This window comes from Opisthorchis viverrini (genome assembly GCF_000715545.1).
Source record: "Opisthorchis viverrini unplaced genomic scaffold opera_v5_32, whole genome shotgun sequence".
NCBI classification, from domain to species: Eukaryota; Metazoa; Platyhelminthes; class Trematoda; order Opisthorchiida; family Opisthorchiidae; genus Opisthorchis; species Opisthorchis viverrini.
Genome location: NW_008751687.1, coordinates 360,299 through 375,530, shown reverse-complemented (window position 1 = coordinate 375,530; position 15,232 = coordinate 360,299). Strand labels below are relative to the sequence as shown.

The window sequence follows — 15,232 nt, the reverse complement described above, 5'->3', positions numbered from 1 at the left end:
TATAGTACTCGATTTATAGCTGATAAATCCATTCCTAAGGCACCTGAGCATAACAAGTACTTTTGGAGCAGGACAGGACTATTTAATTTTAAGAGTATTTCGACCGCATTGGGCAATGTGCCTGCGGTCACCGTTGGCCATTTGGCGATCGGAGTGTGCGGAGGCTCGTTGTTCGTCGTAATCCCTTGATTATACTGGCACGGATGAACCCCAAAAATAGAATTCCAGACATTGTAACCCGTAGGATCATTGCAGCACCGAAGCCTGACCACAACGACAAGGTGATAACTTTACATCCGGGGTGGTTGATATGTTCACCAAGCTTGGCGAGTGAGTTAGAAAGGTTTCGTTACCATTTGAGGAGAAATTATCATCACGAGATGAATGCGCACTGATGCTGTTTCCTCGAATGGGGACGAAACGTCTGAAATCAGTTCCCATGTTCAGGTAACACATCGTCTGAACTCCCACACCGAGATATCCACAACGTTAGCCAAGTGCGAGCAGCTGAAACAACTAAAGAGAAAAATTATGTCCCATCATATTTAATTAACCAGAGCAGCTATTGGTTTTGATGTATAGCAAGGTTTTCCCGACGGAAGAGCAAGTAAAGACTGAGACATACGAACAAATGCAACCTGGAATTAAGTGAAAATAGGTGAGATACCAGTACAATGGTTCCAAAGAAGAAAAGCTCGAGACAATACCCTATCCTGAAGGAATGTGTGCGGCTCCGAAATGTGCGTGCCGTGTCACTGAACTTCGTAAACGAAAATACACGTTGATGTTAGGGGAGCTTAAATGTACAGAAAATAAAAACAAGTGTGTGTGTGTGAGGGAGATCATTGCTGACGAACAAGTGTGATGTGACCCAGGTGGCAGGTTGTGATTTAGAAAGATATGATAAAGCCGTGAAATTCACAAGGTCAGAAAAGAGCGGAAGATCGGATTAAAATGTTTGTTGGTGACGTATAGAGAAACGGAAATGACTGAATGAACCAGGAATAAGGTACAACTATCACAATGATGTAAAATATGCGTTCAGGTACCGTTCGCAAGATTACCGTCATCATCAACTGATCCATTGTCTGATTTGTTTTTGGAACAGAAATGGCAAAAGAGATGCGATCGCCAAGAAACCAAGTGTGTACATTGAGGTAAGCGAAGTCATGCCGAAGTCAGTGAGTTCTTGCAAAACGGTACCAGCCTTGACAAAAACCAAGGACAGTGGGACGACACCTGTACGACAGGACCGGGAGAGGAAGGATATAAAGCAAATGGTTACTACAATGAGAGAAACTGTTAAGGAAACGTCTACGACTTAGCTATTCCCAACTACAAAACCCGATTTGAACACAATAACTAGAGAATAATAACAGGACATCAATTAGCATCGTCAACCATCATTAATGCTTTCACCTCTTAATGGAAGAGTTGTCAACCTGTGTAATACGACTTTGAATGTTTGTTCGTAAACAGTTGTTTGCCAAGTTTACCGAGGTAAAAAGACGGATCAAACCTGAGAAAGATTTGTGTGTGTTCCTGCTACCCAGTACAAAAACCTTATGCAATGAACCAGTATGACCTCCAATCAGAGTACTAAGACGCAGTAGTTGCTAGTCAACCGCCGCAGTCTACAAGAAGGCTGTCATCGTACAAGTAAGTTAGCCGCCGTAGTTGATTGCTCACCCAAAACAACATTGTGGGGAGGTCTTGTAGACATCCGAAATAGCAGGCGCAGAACAAGGCGAGAGATACCTAGGGCTCTGGAAGTAATTGGGTAAAAGTGGGCACACCAGCATCTTTTTCGATGAAATTATAACCGGAAGTAGCTGATAAACGGACTGGTATCGTAGCGAGAGACAGCTACCACGATCGTTGCGACTATTATAAACAACAAAATTTAGTTTGTCTAACTGTGATAGGGCTAATATTCTCGATTACTTGATTACTCTGTGGATAGGTAGGAGGCGTTTCAGTAGTTGACGTTTCCCAGTGAGGTAGAGCTAATCTGTACTGAAAAGCTCAGATTCTCAAGAGAGATTAGAACCCACAACCTTCCAAATGAAAGTTGGAAACTGTGCCATTTGGCTACAGGCGGTTGACCGGCGGGTGAAGTATTTCACCCAGATGGGCTCTTGCACCAGGGAGGTTGAAATACTCGTGGTGTTGTATCTTGTTTAGGAGCGAGATACGCAAAAGACTAGTGTATCACCGGTCTGTGAATAGTTAACCTCTATCCGGATTATGGGTACTAAGCCCCTTCGAGATTCGTGAGACAGTACTGTTGTTAGATGAGAGTGCATCAGCTGTGTGGCCACGATCCTCATCGTCGCAAGTACCTCCGCCTCCCACACACACACACACCTAATAGTAACAACTACCTCTGATTGTGTCGGGTATGGAAAATGCCATGCAACAATAGCTCTTTGGAACTCGCGGCAACCAACCGCAACCGGAGAATCAGAAACTCTCGCAAACAATACATAACCGAATTAGCATAGATCTATGGAAGATTGAGTAGGGATTCGGTCATTTATAAGCGAACCTAATAACAACCAAGCTTGTCAGTGTCGAAATATTGGTAGCTCGGATGCGCTTAGCGGTGGTTGGTCAGATGACCGTATTCGCCTAGCTTGGTAATTGACCTGGGTGCGAATACGAAACACCTCCGTCTTTAGGTCAGTTTCTTCCTAAAAACGATTCAGTCGCCAAATAGTCCATTTCATCAGGTAATCGATAATGATGATACCCACTGCCGAGTTCAGAGTACTTCTGAGGTCAACGAAGTAGGCGGCAACGTACAAACATCTTCATATGATCAAAAGGACAAGAAATTCAAGCGCAGTTAGTCACGGGACTTTTACAGAATCACACACCACACGTCTACCAGCAGTTTCAGTTTCCAAATCCCAGATACACTAAAATTCGTCGACCACTGAGATTTCTCCTGTAAATAATAGACCAACACTAGACAATCAAAAGTGATGATTCATGGTGGAGACGGTAGCCAACTAAATCACGGATCTGACCGGTTTGATAAGCAGAAATAAAGGAGTGTAAACAAACTTATCACGTCCGCAATTCACGGACCGACTGTTGACAGATCGACAGCCACTCCAGCTGATCCAATCTCAGAGAGAACAAAACAGCTTTAGCCCAGATTTCATTACTACCTGACCAGTGTGGTAGTGTTGAGCGATTGATGTTATTCTAAAACCATGTGATAGGAGTGGCCATCAAGTGATTACATGAGTCACGTGATGTGGAATGGCCTATTATTCCATTACATAGCACCACTGAAGGATTTTCTGCCGATCGATGAGCATGGGCATAGGAAACAGGAACGGAGACGTATAAATAGCCATCACGTAAATGTCTTCACAGGTACAACGTACAGCCGTGCTATAAAAGGGGTAGAATGAGAGAGGTAAAGTATCACGCCAATGCTCTTAACGGCAAACTCGAATTCTTAGTCATTCTTGTCTTGCTCGAGGTTACTCAAAGAATATGTACACGCATGTTCCAGACTAAGAATTCTTCGCCCAAAAAGCTATGCACTATTGATGCTGTTGAGTTGACAGTAAGCAGTCTACCCCGAGGATACGTCCCGTCTGGAACGTCCGCCTAGTCAACAGCGTCTAAATTTTATCTCCACATCAGAATCCCCCGTTTTACTGATACACTCATTATTCTCGTTTACTGAGCACCCAACTGATACTACTACTGTCATACCAATAGCGTTTGTCGGAACATTCGAGTTACGTCACTAGAAGCCCTTCCCACGAAGAAATAATGTTGGTGTCGTAACACATTTGTCCATCGTACACCCTGCTCGAGGAAACAACTCAACCTGGACTTGGAGACACTTTATGATTTCCCCAAAATGGCGCCCAAAAGGAAGCGAATTCCTCCCAATCTGATAGCATGTGGCTCTTGGAAGCCATAAAGCAACTACACAGACAAACAGACATGATCTCACCATCAGCTTTCCGAGAGTAGCCTTCTACATTGGACTAGGAGTACTGTAATTGTCGATATCGTTTTCGCTGTTAGTTCTAACCCACATTACGAGTACCTTGGAATGCCTATCGTCGGTCAGCGTCATGTACCTTTTTCCTTCCGTCCTGTTATTAGTTTCTAAGGAAGTGAGTTAGCACTGTTTTAAGGTGGGATTTGCATGCTCGGCGCTGCAGTTGGCGCTATTGATGGATCCTGGGGAACAAAAACCCTTTTACCTAAATGACAGTGTTACTTACATGAAAATTCTTCTCTAAAGAGCTCCAATGACAGCAACCGATAACGGTCATGATTATCCCAAACCCAATAATTTAATTTAGCTGCGCGCATACAAGTGTGGTATAAAAACATCGAAGACAAACAGGTTTGTAGTTGCTAATGACTAGATCTTCCATAAAGTCCGTGAATGACGCAAACACTATAAACTGGGGATCTCCAAAACAGAAGGCCTTTGCTCGTTCTAAGAGAGCTTGTACAGACTCTGGAGACCGACAGTTACCGTCCCGGGACTCGATCCAAAAAATTTTGGAAACAGCGACCATTCTAGCGCATTTTACAGAAAGGTCTAAAAAAATCTGTTAATTACACGACTGCAAAGCAATTATCGATATGCTCCATAGATGTAAAATCTTGAACAGTAAGAACATGCACGACGTAAGAGCAGTTAAAACGGCGCCCTTAATGGAAACATGTCTTAGAGGAGGAAGCACATCTTTTGCTCGAGAGAGTATGCATGGCCAGTGTTCAGTCTGAATCTGAACTCAGTCTCAATCTGAACTTGAACATGGACCCACAAAGACTAAGGAAAATCTAACAGCGGCACCCGAGGCGAATCATCAAGTGAAGCACTCTGAAGTGGAAGATTAAGGAACGAAAAGCGATCGGAACTAATTTGGAACCCTCCAACACATCGATTCACGATTTTGGCACCCACACTAGCCGACAAGAGCCGTTAATTGACACTCAACACTGATTTAGTCTGAAGAGAACTTACTGATTGGTTCCCCGTCTGTCTTATAACCTGGCCAATTTTGTGACATGTTCACCTGGCCTGATGAAGCTTTTGTGTCAAAAGCGAAACGCTGCCCAAATAAAAACTACCGATTGTTTACCAAGCTCTTCTGAAATGTTTTTGATCAAGTTTGGTTCCAGTTCAAGGTCCTTCAATTAATTATTCATCGTGGGTGCCACCTGTAGATTTCGCTAGTTTGTGTTGGCTTGTGAGTGCTAGGAAAACTTAGTTGGGGAGTGTGATTAAGTGCCCTCCAGAGCATAGCTACTCCTGTTGACGACTCCTTTTTCTGATAACCATATACCACGAAATGTCAGCTCGGCTGATATAAAACCGTCCCCCACACACTTGCCAGTTCTATACCTTCTATTCGACTTACACTGGGATGCTTGAGAATTTCTACCGCCTGGGTCATCAGTCTGTGGCGTGGATTGTAGTCCTAAATCTACTTTGTGTCTTATGTCCAGTGCATGTTTCAGCATTGCTGAGTCTTGCAGTAACACTCGATATTCATATGCATTTCTCGGTGTGTTGTTTACTTTTCTTATGTGCTCTCCCATCCTGGCATGAAGTTCCCTGGCTGTCTGTCCTGTGTAGACCTTAGTATAGCCGTTGCATTCAGTTCGATAGACACAGTCCTTGGATCCATCTGATGGCAGGCGATCTTTCGATTGCACCAGTCCAGAGCGCGTTGTTATTCTTCTGGAAAGCTACGCTTACATTACTCGTGTTTGGAACTTCTGAAATCCTTGGTTTATATGGAATAACAACAGTAAAAACCCCTGCAATTGAAGTCCAGTCAAACTAGCTGGATATACACTACCCCGAAGTTTGATTTTTGCTTCAATTTGGACTGTTCTCCTTGTGCACAGGGACCTAAATCGGTTAAACATTGATAAGGCAATACTGGCGAGTACTGACTTCGGATGGACAGACAAACAGTTCAAAATCATCTGAGCATGAGTTTGCTTCTCATCCACTGAGATCTCTACCTTTCTCCGACTTTGTCAGACAGTGTACCCAAAGTTGACTCTATCTCCATACTAAATTTGATGTACGGACACAGTTTACTCAGACAGTTGTAAAACTCACTGGTCTTGTCTCGTTTCATCACGACGGAAGTGTTATCTGCACAACGCCAGAATATCTTGGGTGGGCATAGGAATCCGGTCAAAGCTTTCTGTTCAAAATCCCCCATAAATATGTTTGCCAAAACCAGGGATATGGGAAATCCCATTGCTATACGTTGTTTTTTGAGTATAAACCACAGGGTCGAAGACGAAGTAAGATTCAGACATGCTTTTACACCTTCCACTGTTTCATCTACCGTAAGCTGGTTCGTTCTAAAAGAATGGTGTCTATTAGTAACAGTCGCTTAGTTATCTCCAGAGTCACCTTTTGGCACATTTCCACACGAAGAATTGACATCGAAACTTACAAGAATGTCATCCGATCCCACGGTAACACCCACTACTTTGTTGGCAGTCGTATGAACTCTCAATGTAAGTGCATTTTCCGGGGAGGGGGTTTAAAATACCTGCCAAGAATCTGCCAGCTCATCGGGTGGGGACCCTATTCCGCCTACTACAGTCTTACACCTTCCCTGTTTCATCTACCGTAAGCTGGTTCGTTCTAAAAGAATGGTGTCTATTAGTAACAGTCGCTTAGTTATCTCCAGAGTCACCTTTTGGCACATTTCCACACGAAGAATTGACATCGAAACTTACAAGAATGTCATCCGATCCCACGGTAACACCCACTACTTTGTTGGCAGTCGTATGAACTCTCAATGTAAGTGCATTTTCCGGGGAGGGGGTTTAAAATACCTGCCAAGAATCTGCCAGCTCATCGGGTGGGGACCCTATTCCGCCTACTACAGTCTCGTCAAGAAACCTGCTTTATAGCATACAGCAGAATAACACACCTGGACTAACTGAGCAGTCGAGTACGATAGCATTGAAAAATGGACAAGCAGAATATCCAGCAAACGAACGAAAACTGTCGAAAGTATTCGGGTAGGCTACCATTTGATCGGGTGTTACTTTTGGAATGGCTTTTCGGTTATACATAACGAGTTTTCCATTCTATACTTTCGATGCAACTAGCGCCACCACCTGGTCATTTGTGCTGCGCCGCAAAAGCTGGGATTTACACGCTAGACTGTATGCAGAATGAAATTCACGTTCGATAAAGAGATTCCTTCTGTGTAGGAACAGCAGAGACAGTATCAGCTCAATGTGAATAACTTAGTGATTGGAGGGCAACGGAAGCCTTGATGGTCTTCTTTCCGGCTACACAGAAAGGAATGGTGTTGAAGTTACTGGCAACGAGGATGATCCGCATGTCTCGAGAGTCTCAACTATAGATTCCATACTGTGGGGTTGCAGTCTGGGAATTGCCTACCTGCTACTGTGACCGATTTGCGGTTATAAACCTTTTTAAGTGGCATCTGCGTTTGTGTGATCGATACAACCCGAGGAAAATCGGGACAGCATGATCATGATAAGAGCACAATTGTGCGGCATATTTTCCTCATGAAACCTTGTGTGTGTGTGCGTGAAACCTCGTGCGCCTTCTGACTAATTCGAAGAAAAAACGTGAAGATTAATTGGATAGACGTCCTGATTACTGCCCACCTACCAAAAACATCCTAGAAAGATATCGATGCACGGCACATCTTATGGAAAATCAATCCCTGAACTGGACATATGTATTGTCTGTCCACTCTACGAACAACTGTCGTAAAGTGGCTGACCTTAGTATCAGTTCAGTGCAACGGCGGTCACGGAGAGAATGGACTTTACTGCGTCGCAACAATTTGTGTGCTTCCGTGACCCAGAATTCACTGGGGGTGTCCAGCAACACTCGCAGTTTCTTACACCAGCGTGGTCAATGGTCAGAGGTCTGACCAACAGTCTCGTGGACCTCCAGGTAAGGCGTTGGAACATGTATGGCGACTCATTCATTAAAAATGATAACGCGGATGCATTTTCCGCCAAATACCGCTGCCTTGTGGATTTGAGCCAAGGGCAACAGTCAAAATCGAGCCATGTCACGTTCACCCATGGAAAAAGCGACTGGCTGAATTCTTCAGAGGTCACGCTGGAACTGGACAGTAAGCTGGCATACATAAAATCAGCAAGTCTAACGGTACGGTACCGAAGCCTTCAAGTTAAAACGGAATAGCAATGCCGCAAAGTTAGAGTTGCCGGAAATGGCCGCAACATGAGGAGAATTCCGACCTCAAGCGAACTGTTTGTGCGTTTTGAAGGATTAGCTAGGCTCTGATCACCGTTTCTACTCGTTTATTTTGTTACAGTCGCCTTATCAGACAAATTGACCAGGTTCACAATGGGACCTAGGCCGCATTCATTAATGCAATTTAATGGACAATCAGCTCGCAACAATCTAAAGTACCGTAAAAGTTGTCTATTTTTGGTGATGAAAGAATATGACACCAGAGATGCTGATAACTAAATTAGTCACACATTCAATCAGTGACCACAAAATACCTCGAACGGCAGCATGTTACCGCCATCAGGACACCACTGTCGAATTGTTTCACTAGCTCATACAGTTCTGTCTACCTGCCAGTTCTTCGTCACATGCAGGGACGACCCTTGGTGATCATTCTGGACCTATTATTACAGGTAGATCTTTTCCCAACTTTAAGCGAAAGTCATATGAAGGCTAAATTCCATTAAGTCTGTGGCAAACCGATCAAAAGCGCAGAAATCGTTCTCGTGGAATAAAACTATTATTCCTTCACTGGGATATAAAACCGAAGTCGAGAACCAGTCGAAAAAAAGGAAATTTGACTGTATCAAAGAACTTACCAACAAATGTACCCCAGAAGAAGTGCAAAAGAGGTATTTCCACAATTGGTGAAGATACGTTGACCAGCCAATTGGGCACCAACGGACAAATTCGAAGCAAGCAAATACAAAAGAACATGGCATGTCGATGGCGTTGAATCTGAAGTGGTAAGATATGGTGGCTAGGACTTACAAGCAATCGGCATTGTTCGATTTGTTTTGGGATCAAATGGAGAAGTAGCTGCGAACCGATAAATCCCACTAACAAATAGCAGCAGGTGGCACCGACAGCAGAGCACTGAAATGAAGAAAGGGTCAATCGACTTTTGGTCCACTCTTACCAGTGCCACGATTGCCAACGCAATCGGGAATGGAAACAGGTAGCCGAGTAAAATACTGATCAGCACCGAGCCGGGGATCATGAAAGATTGCAAACTAATAGCAGTTAAGGAATTAGCTTCAAAATGATTATGTTTATAAACACTTGGTTTATGTATTGTAACGACCGCTACATTCTAGTTTCAATTGAGTTCTGTTGCCGCACGAGCACAGCAGTAAAATACACATAAGTGGTTCTTTTCTCCAACTATCCCAACCGTGTTATACCATGTTATACGTTCTATTTCCCTGACACTTGCTACGACCTAGGTCTGTTTCATCCAAAAAGACTATGAGGTACACTAATTGAAGTGTTTCAGTGCCCAGGTCTGGACTTTCTTAAACAGCCGAAAAAAAAGAACAATTAACCAATATCAGTACAGAGCCTTGGGATTACACGAGTCTCTCATCCTTCAAAATCCATCAATCAAGTCCCATGCTTACAGACCTGTTCCGACCAACCGTCAACAACTAGGGTCTTGAATGACATCCGCTTGTATACTACAACCTTTGTTACTGCACCGGAAAACGTCTCAGAATTGGGAAAACAACCCAGTGAACTAATTCAGTCAGAACATCTGAAACTGACGAATGCACACGCTTGGCTCATTGAAGGACTATCATGCTTCACACCGGACACTAGTCTACCTACAGATCATTCAACTTGTCTTGTCGAATAGCCAGCCGCCTTTCAATGATAAGATTTTCAGACCGACTATAGAGGTCTATTAGCCCTGCAAGCGCCGACTGTCTCCCAAGTACCCTAATTTGGTTGCTTCATTGGCTTGCCAAATACGCGTTGACGGTCAAATGACGTCATGCACTCGCACGAATCCTGAGATTAGCTCGTGTGTTTGCGCTTACAGTCATGCATACATGCTCGAGTTTTGTGAATGAGAGCAAACTGTGGCTGTGCATAGGACCTGAGTTCAATTGCGTTAAAAATACTTTGGTGCGGAAAAACGCAATGTAACCGGGTGTTTGCAAAAGTATAAATTATTACCACTGTTTCTGCTTTGTCTTTTCAGTTTAGCTGGGTGGTACAAAAATCACCCGTCCGTAATGACCTGCATAACTATGCGGAGGAACCCGTCTCAGAGTAATGCTCGATCGATGCATCCCTGGCCAAAAACGGAACCCAAGCTGATTTTGTGCCTTCCCCAGTAATCAAACAGCGTGCGTAAAATAATGCCAGTGCGCCTCAGATTTTAGTTTACTAAGGTCATGCAACGGTGGTTCTCACATAACGTTATCGCGGAACCAAGAAAACCACGTCTCGCGCCTAACTACATACAAAGATTACACTAATACGTAATAATGTACAGAAGATTCCGTCAAAAATCAAGGAGTTGGTTGCGACAGCACTTTGTTGAAGCAACTAGAAAGTTAGCCGAAACCACTCTCAAGACTTTGACTCAAAACTCCAACCGCCAGGCGGCGGTGTTTGGTGGGAAATGCAAATGCATTACCATTTCACCATACGTTCCAACCTCCAACCTGGAGGACCAGGAGGCTGTTCGTCAGACCTCTAACCATTGATCAACCTGGTATGAGAGATTCTGTGAGTGTCGTGGGGACGACCCTAATATAGCTCAATAGGTCACTGAGGTGGGCAAACCCTCACACCACGGTAAGGTCCAGTCTCGTCGTGACGGTAGCTGAAATGATGTGAGGCTGTTCCCTACAATGAAAGTCTTCTCTATCTTCTGGGCCTTCGAAACCCACCAGCGTCCTCTGTCATAATTGAACTCTTGATTATCTGTGTTCGTCATCTCAGTCGCTCGTTTCTAGTATGGCCTTTCTGGTAGCCATGAGATCTGCTCATCTGGACAAAATCCAGTATTTAGTAGTCAGATTAGTTAGACAAAGTTTCGAAAGCTGACATCATAGCTCATTTAATCCGCTTTCATCCCTCCTCCAAGCAATCTTCATCAGCATGACTGCGTTTTCAGATTTCTGGCCAAGTCAGCTCAATACTCTTGAGCCACTGACAATCGTCGAAGTGGAACGGAACTGTTCTGCTTTAGCACCCGAAATGCTAACGGAAAGCGGTGTGGTAAGCGAACACGCACAAGGGCATAGTCAGAGTCAAGTTGCGTTTCCGGAAAGGAGCGAAAATCCTTTATTGAGGTTCTCCATCAGTAACTGATAGCCCTATGGTCAAACCCAGTCCACGACTGGCCCGCGGTTGATGGCCTCCAAGTAACTATGTGTTGGAATTTTGTACTGGTCAGGAACAGATGATGAACAGCATGTAACGGGAGCAGTTACTCCCCATTATCCGTACGCTAAGGATCGACTCCAAGCCTACCGACTAATTGTGCTTCTTCTGGACTTAGTCGTCCCAATTGGGCATTCGTGTCACCGGTAGAATCACTATATCTGTCATTCTTGCTGACCGAATCAGTCGTGACAGATATTGATGAAAATCGTCCTTCTCAGTCCCATAACTACAATCTGTCCGGGCGTATGCTGATAGGACAAATAAACACCGTTTACCGTATCGACCTGAATTGTTCTTAATTGGGTCAGACAAAAAACAGCCCGAAGATGACTGCTTGCTGGGCTCTGGTCCATAACGCGCGTTCAGCCTTTGGGCTGAGTGCAATCCCCACATCGTGGATACCACGAAACATTGCATTAGGATAACCGGATACCCGAAGAGTGAAATGTGGAAAGTCTGAGCTCGTCTTAAACAGCTTGAGATGCGCGACCAAAGTGGAATCCTTTACGCAAGTTTCTGAGACACAACACATATGGACAGATGGGGAAAACAAGGTTCCAGAAACAGAGGCCCGTTGCCCAATTTGATATACAGTATGCACATTAAAGACTGCAACATGCATCAAATCTCTTGAAACAAATAAGTGATTATTTTCGCGACGGTTGGCAGATGGATTGATCGCACTGCAGCGTTCGATGGATGGAGAGCAGACGTAGGGATGGAAGGTGAGCGAAGAGCTGCAATGGAAAATAACACCTCCCGGTTGCCCAAACTGAAGAAGGTTGAGGTACCCCACCTTGATAATCCTATTCGAAAGTTTGACCTACAAGGCAGTGGGAAGATGTAGAGATTTGTTCGGGGACTCCGCCCGTCCTGTGACTCAGGAGTCTGAACCGCGAGATAAGGGTTGTTAGGGTTTGGGGGACCCTGCCCGGAGCTACTGACTCAATAGTCTAACTCACCTGGCTGCAGGTGACCGGTCCGGCCCGAAGACGCATTGCTCTCACAACTAACACGACCGCGCAAAGCAGGTGCCTTTTGGGCAGCACCGGACTCTTTGATCTGAAGAGTATTTCGGTCATATTGAATAATGCACCAGCGATCAAGGTCAACCGTCCGGCGGTCAGAGTGTGCGGTTTTGGAGTCGACATTTTCTAACTCGTTCTTACTCGGGGGAAGACAGCACCGCTGCCCCCATAAACATGAACAAGCTGGCCACCTGGGAGAAACACCTTACTGCATTCACACTCCTGTCACTTTACCCCCAGAACGCCTCGTACTCGCTGTTCTTTAAAAAACATCCAGCTACAGCACCTTTTCGGTGCCTAGCTGCCATGCCACCCGAAGATAGCACGAGGGCTGGGATACCGCCAGGTTGCCCAAGCCTAGACAGGGGAAGTCGAGAGGCAGAGGTCGGGTTCGAACCACGGACCTTCCGGTCAGTAAATTTGCCCTCTAACCACTGGGACCATCCCGCTGTTCTTAGTAAGACTGCTTCCCGTTGGCCTTCTTGGCACTGTTGAAACCTTAAGAACTGACTTCTAGCCACAATAGCCCGAAGGTTCATTGCAGCACAGAAGCCTGACCACCTCAAAAAGGTGTCCACTTTAGGTCTGGAGATACCAGTTGATTCACCGCCACTTGCGAGTACTTTTCCAGGTATCATCCTAGGTAGAATTACCAGCATCCCGGAGGTAAAGTCGTGGAAACAAAAAAGGATTCCGTCCAGATCGTGTGCGGATTGACATCATTGGCTTAAAACTTCACAAATATCGTCCTACATTATCATTAGCATCATCAGCGACATCAGTGCCACTAGTGCTGCTTCATTGTCGTACAACGATAAAGCCTATTTAGTTATACCTAAAGCCTTAAACTGAAAAAGGAAGGACTGGACAGCAGAGGGACCTGATGATACTCCATCGCAAGGGTTCAAAGAATCCTAAATGAAACCGACACATGGACGAAATGGGTTCGCCGCCATCTCTTGCAGCATCTCCAGGTACACCACACATACAAAAGGTCAATAAGTAATGTCTTCCTAGACCCAAAGGTAGCATACGACTTATTCGATCGCGCCGTTTTGTGGAGATTTCTCTCCATCAAAAGTAGTTCGAACACTTTCGTCATACTTTTCCAATCCACAAAATCTAACAACTATGGGGATGTGAAATTCTACCGCGAGTATTCTCCTGGGTACATCACCGAAAGTGGTACATGTCATGGTTGCTCTTGGTCGCCTTTTCTGTGCGAATTTGCAATTGAACTACTTTCCAAGGAAAAATTTGTTAAAACTTCTACATCAAAAGTGAAGCATATTCCCGTAAAAAGCCTCAAAGACCTGGAGAATGCTGCTCTAGGTACAAAGTGTAATAAACAATCTAAATGGTGCCACGCTTGATAGCAAGCGGCATGCACCTTCAAAGTGCAGAGTGCTGTTAGGAGACTGGGTGAGCGAACCACCACAGTTGACATCAGAACTGAGTGGAGAAGTAACGATGCCGAAATGTGACAAGCAGCCTCTGGCAACAAATCCAGCTGATGAGTAGATTTGGAAGCACCAAATACGCTGATGCGGTCCCGCGATCTGAATACCGAGTCAGCATCACAACGATTGACAGCATAAAATCAGTGTTCAACACTGATGCGCCGCTGCCGTACAACCATAATTTACTTGAAAGCCCCACTGTGAAGAAACGAATGAAAGCAGATGGGGAACTGTAATAGCCTACGAAGAAACCTACACTTCCAGACATACAATCAGGCGATCTGTGTACAGATTGACAAAAAGGCTATCAATCAACAGCCCCATCTCAAGTCGAGATCACACGATCCCCATCATGAAAGACAATTCGCACCAAAATTAGACACACTTCGCAATCTATTTTATTTCCCTCTGCCACGACAAAGGTTGGCCACCTCTCTACTTCCACCACTTTGAAATGGGCAAAGAAAAGAGCCCAACGCTCAAGACGATGGTCTTGCAAATGAATTGCGGTTCTGCTTTCCTCGCAGATCATTTCGTTGACACTCGTCTTCTTCTGACCGGTTTTTCAAATTAGCTCAAGTAGGACGCAGCTGTTGCCTGCAGCGAAAGCCTTCATCTCATGGACCACCTCAATCCATCGATGACTGATAGCCCCATTGTCCAGCTGAGTCCATGACTGGTCTACGGTTGGTAGCCTCCAAGTATGCCGCTGTGAGTGTTAAAAGTTCGTACAGGCCAGGAACAGACGGTGATCAGCATGCAACTGAAGCCGTCGCCCGCCATTATCCATACGCTGAGTAGGGACTCCAATCGTCTAGCTGTAGCAACCTTTTGGTGCTCAACTGCCATGCCACCAGAAGCGTCAGGGTTGGACTGGACTTGGTACGTACGGACAATGTGGAACGATTGCTTCAGCTGTGTGCTGATCGCAGGCTGTTTTTATGCAGTACTAACTTCCGAAACAGCCGAAGTCTGGCCACTTGGTGTCCTCCAACAACAGGCCGGCCACAAACTCAAATCGACCACATTGCCATCAGTTACCGATGGTGCGGATCCATTACTGACTGCCGGTCGTTTTGGAACACATTTGTGGACTCTGACCACGCGCTCGTCCGGAGTCGCCTCGCCCCACGTTTCCAGGGACCGCGTAAGGTGCGGACAAATCGTATGGCAACTGAAAGACTGGCAGATCCGGATGTCAGACGAACTTACAAGAATCGTCTTCTAGAGTCTCTTCCAAGTGCTCCACCATCAGATGTGAACTCATACTGGGACGAGATTGCTACCTCTTTGCA

The 15,232-nt window shown here is 45.1% G+C and overlaps 1 protein-coding gene across 1 annotated transcript in view; it reads right to left on the bottom strand.

Annotated features, from left to right (window-relative positions):
* Nucleotides 1–535: 535 nt before the first annotated feature.
* T265_02500 (hypothetical protein) overlaps nt 536–15,232 on the bottom strand; it is a gene marked incomplete at both ends in the record, with an annotated part of 19,299 nt that continues 4,602 nt past the window's right edge. Inside the window, 3 exons of the mRNA XM_009166763.1 lie at nt 536–1,239; nt 8,869–9,145; nt 9,189–9,282. Coding sequence (XP_009165027.1) covers nt 1,073–1,239; nt 8,869–9,145; nt 9,189–9,282 — 538 coding nt within the window. The remainder of the gene's footprint in view (nt 1,240–8,868; nt 9,146–9,188; nt 9,283–15,232) is intronic.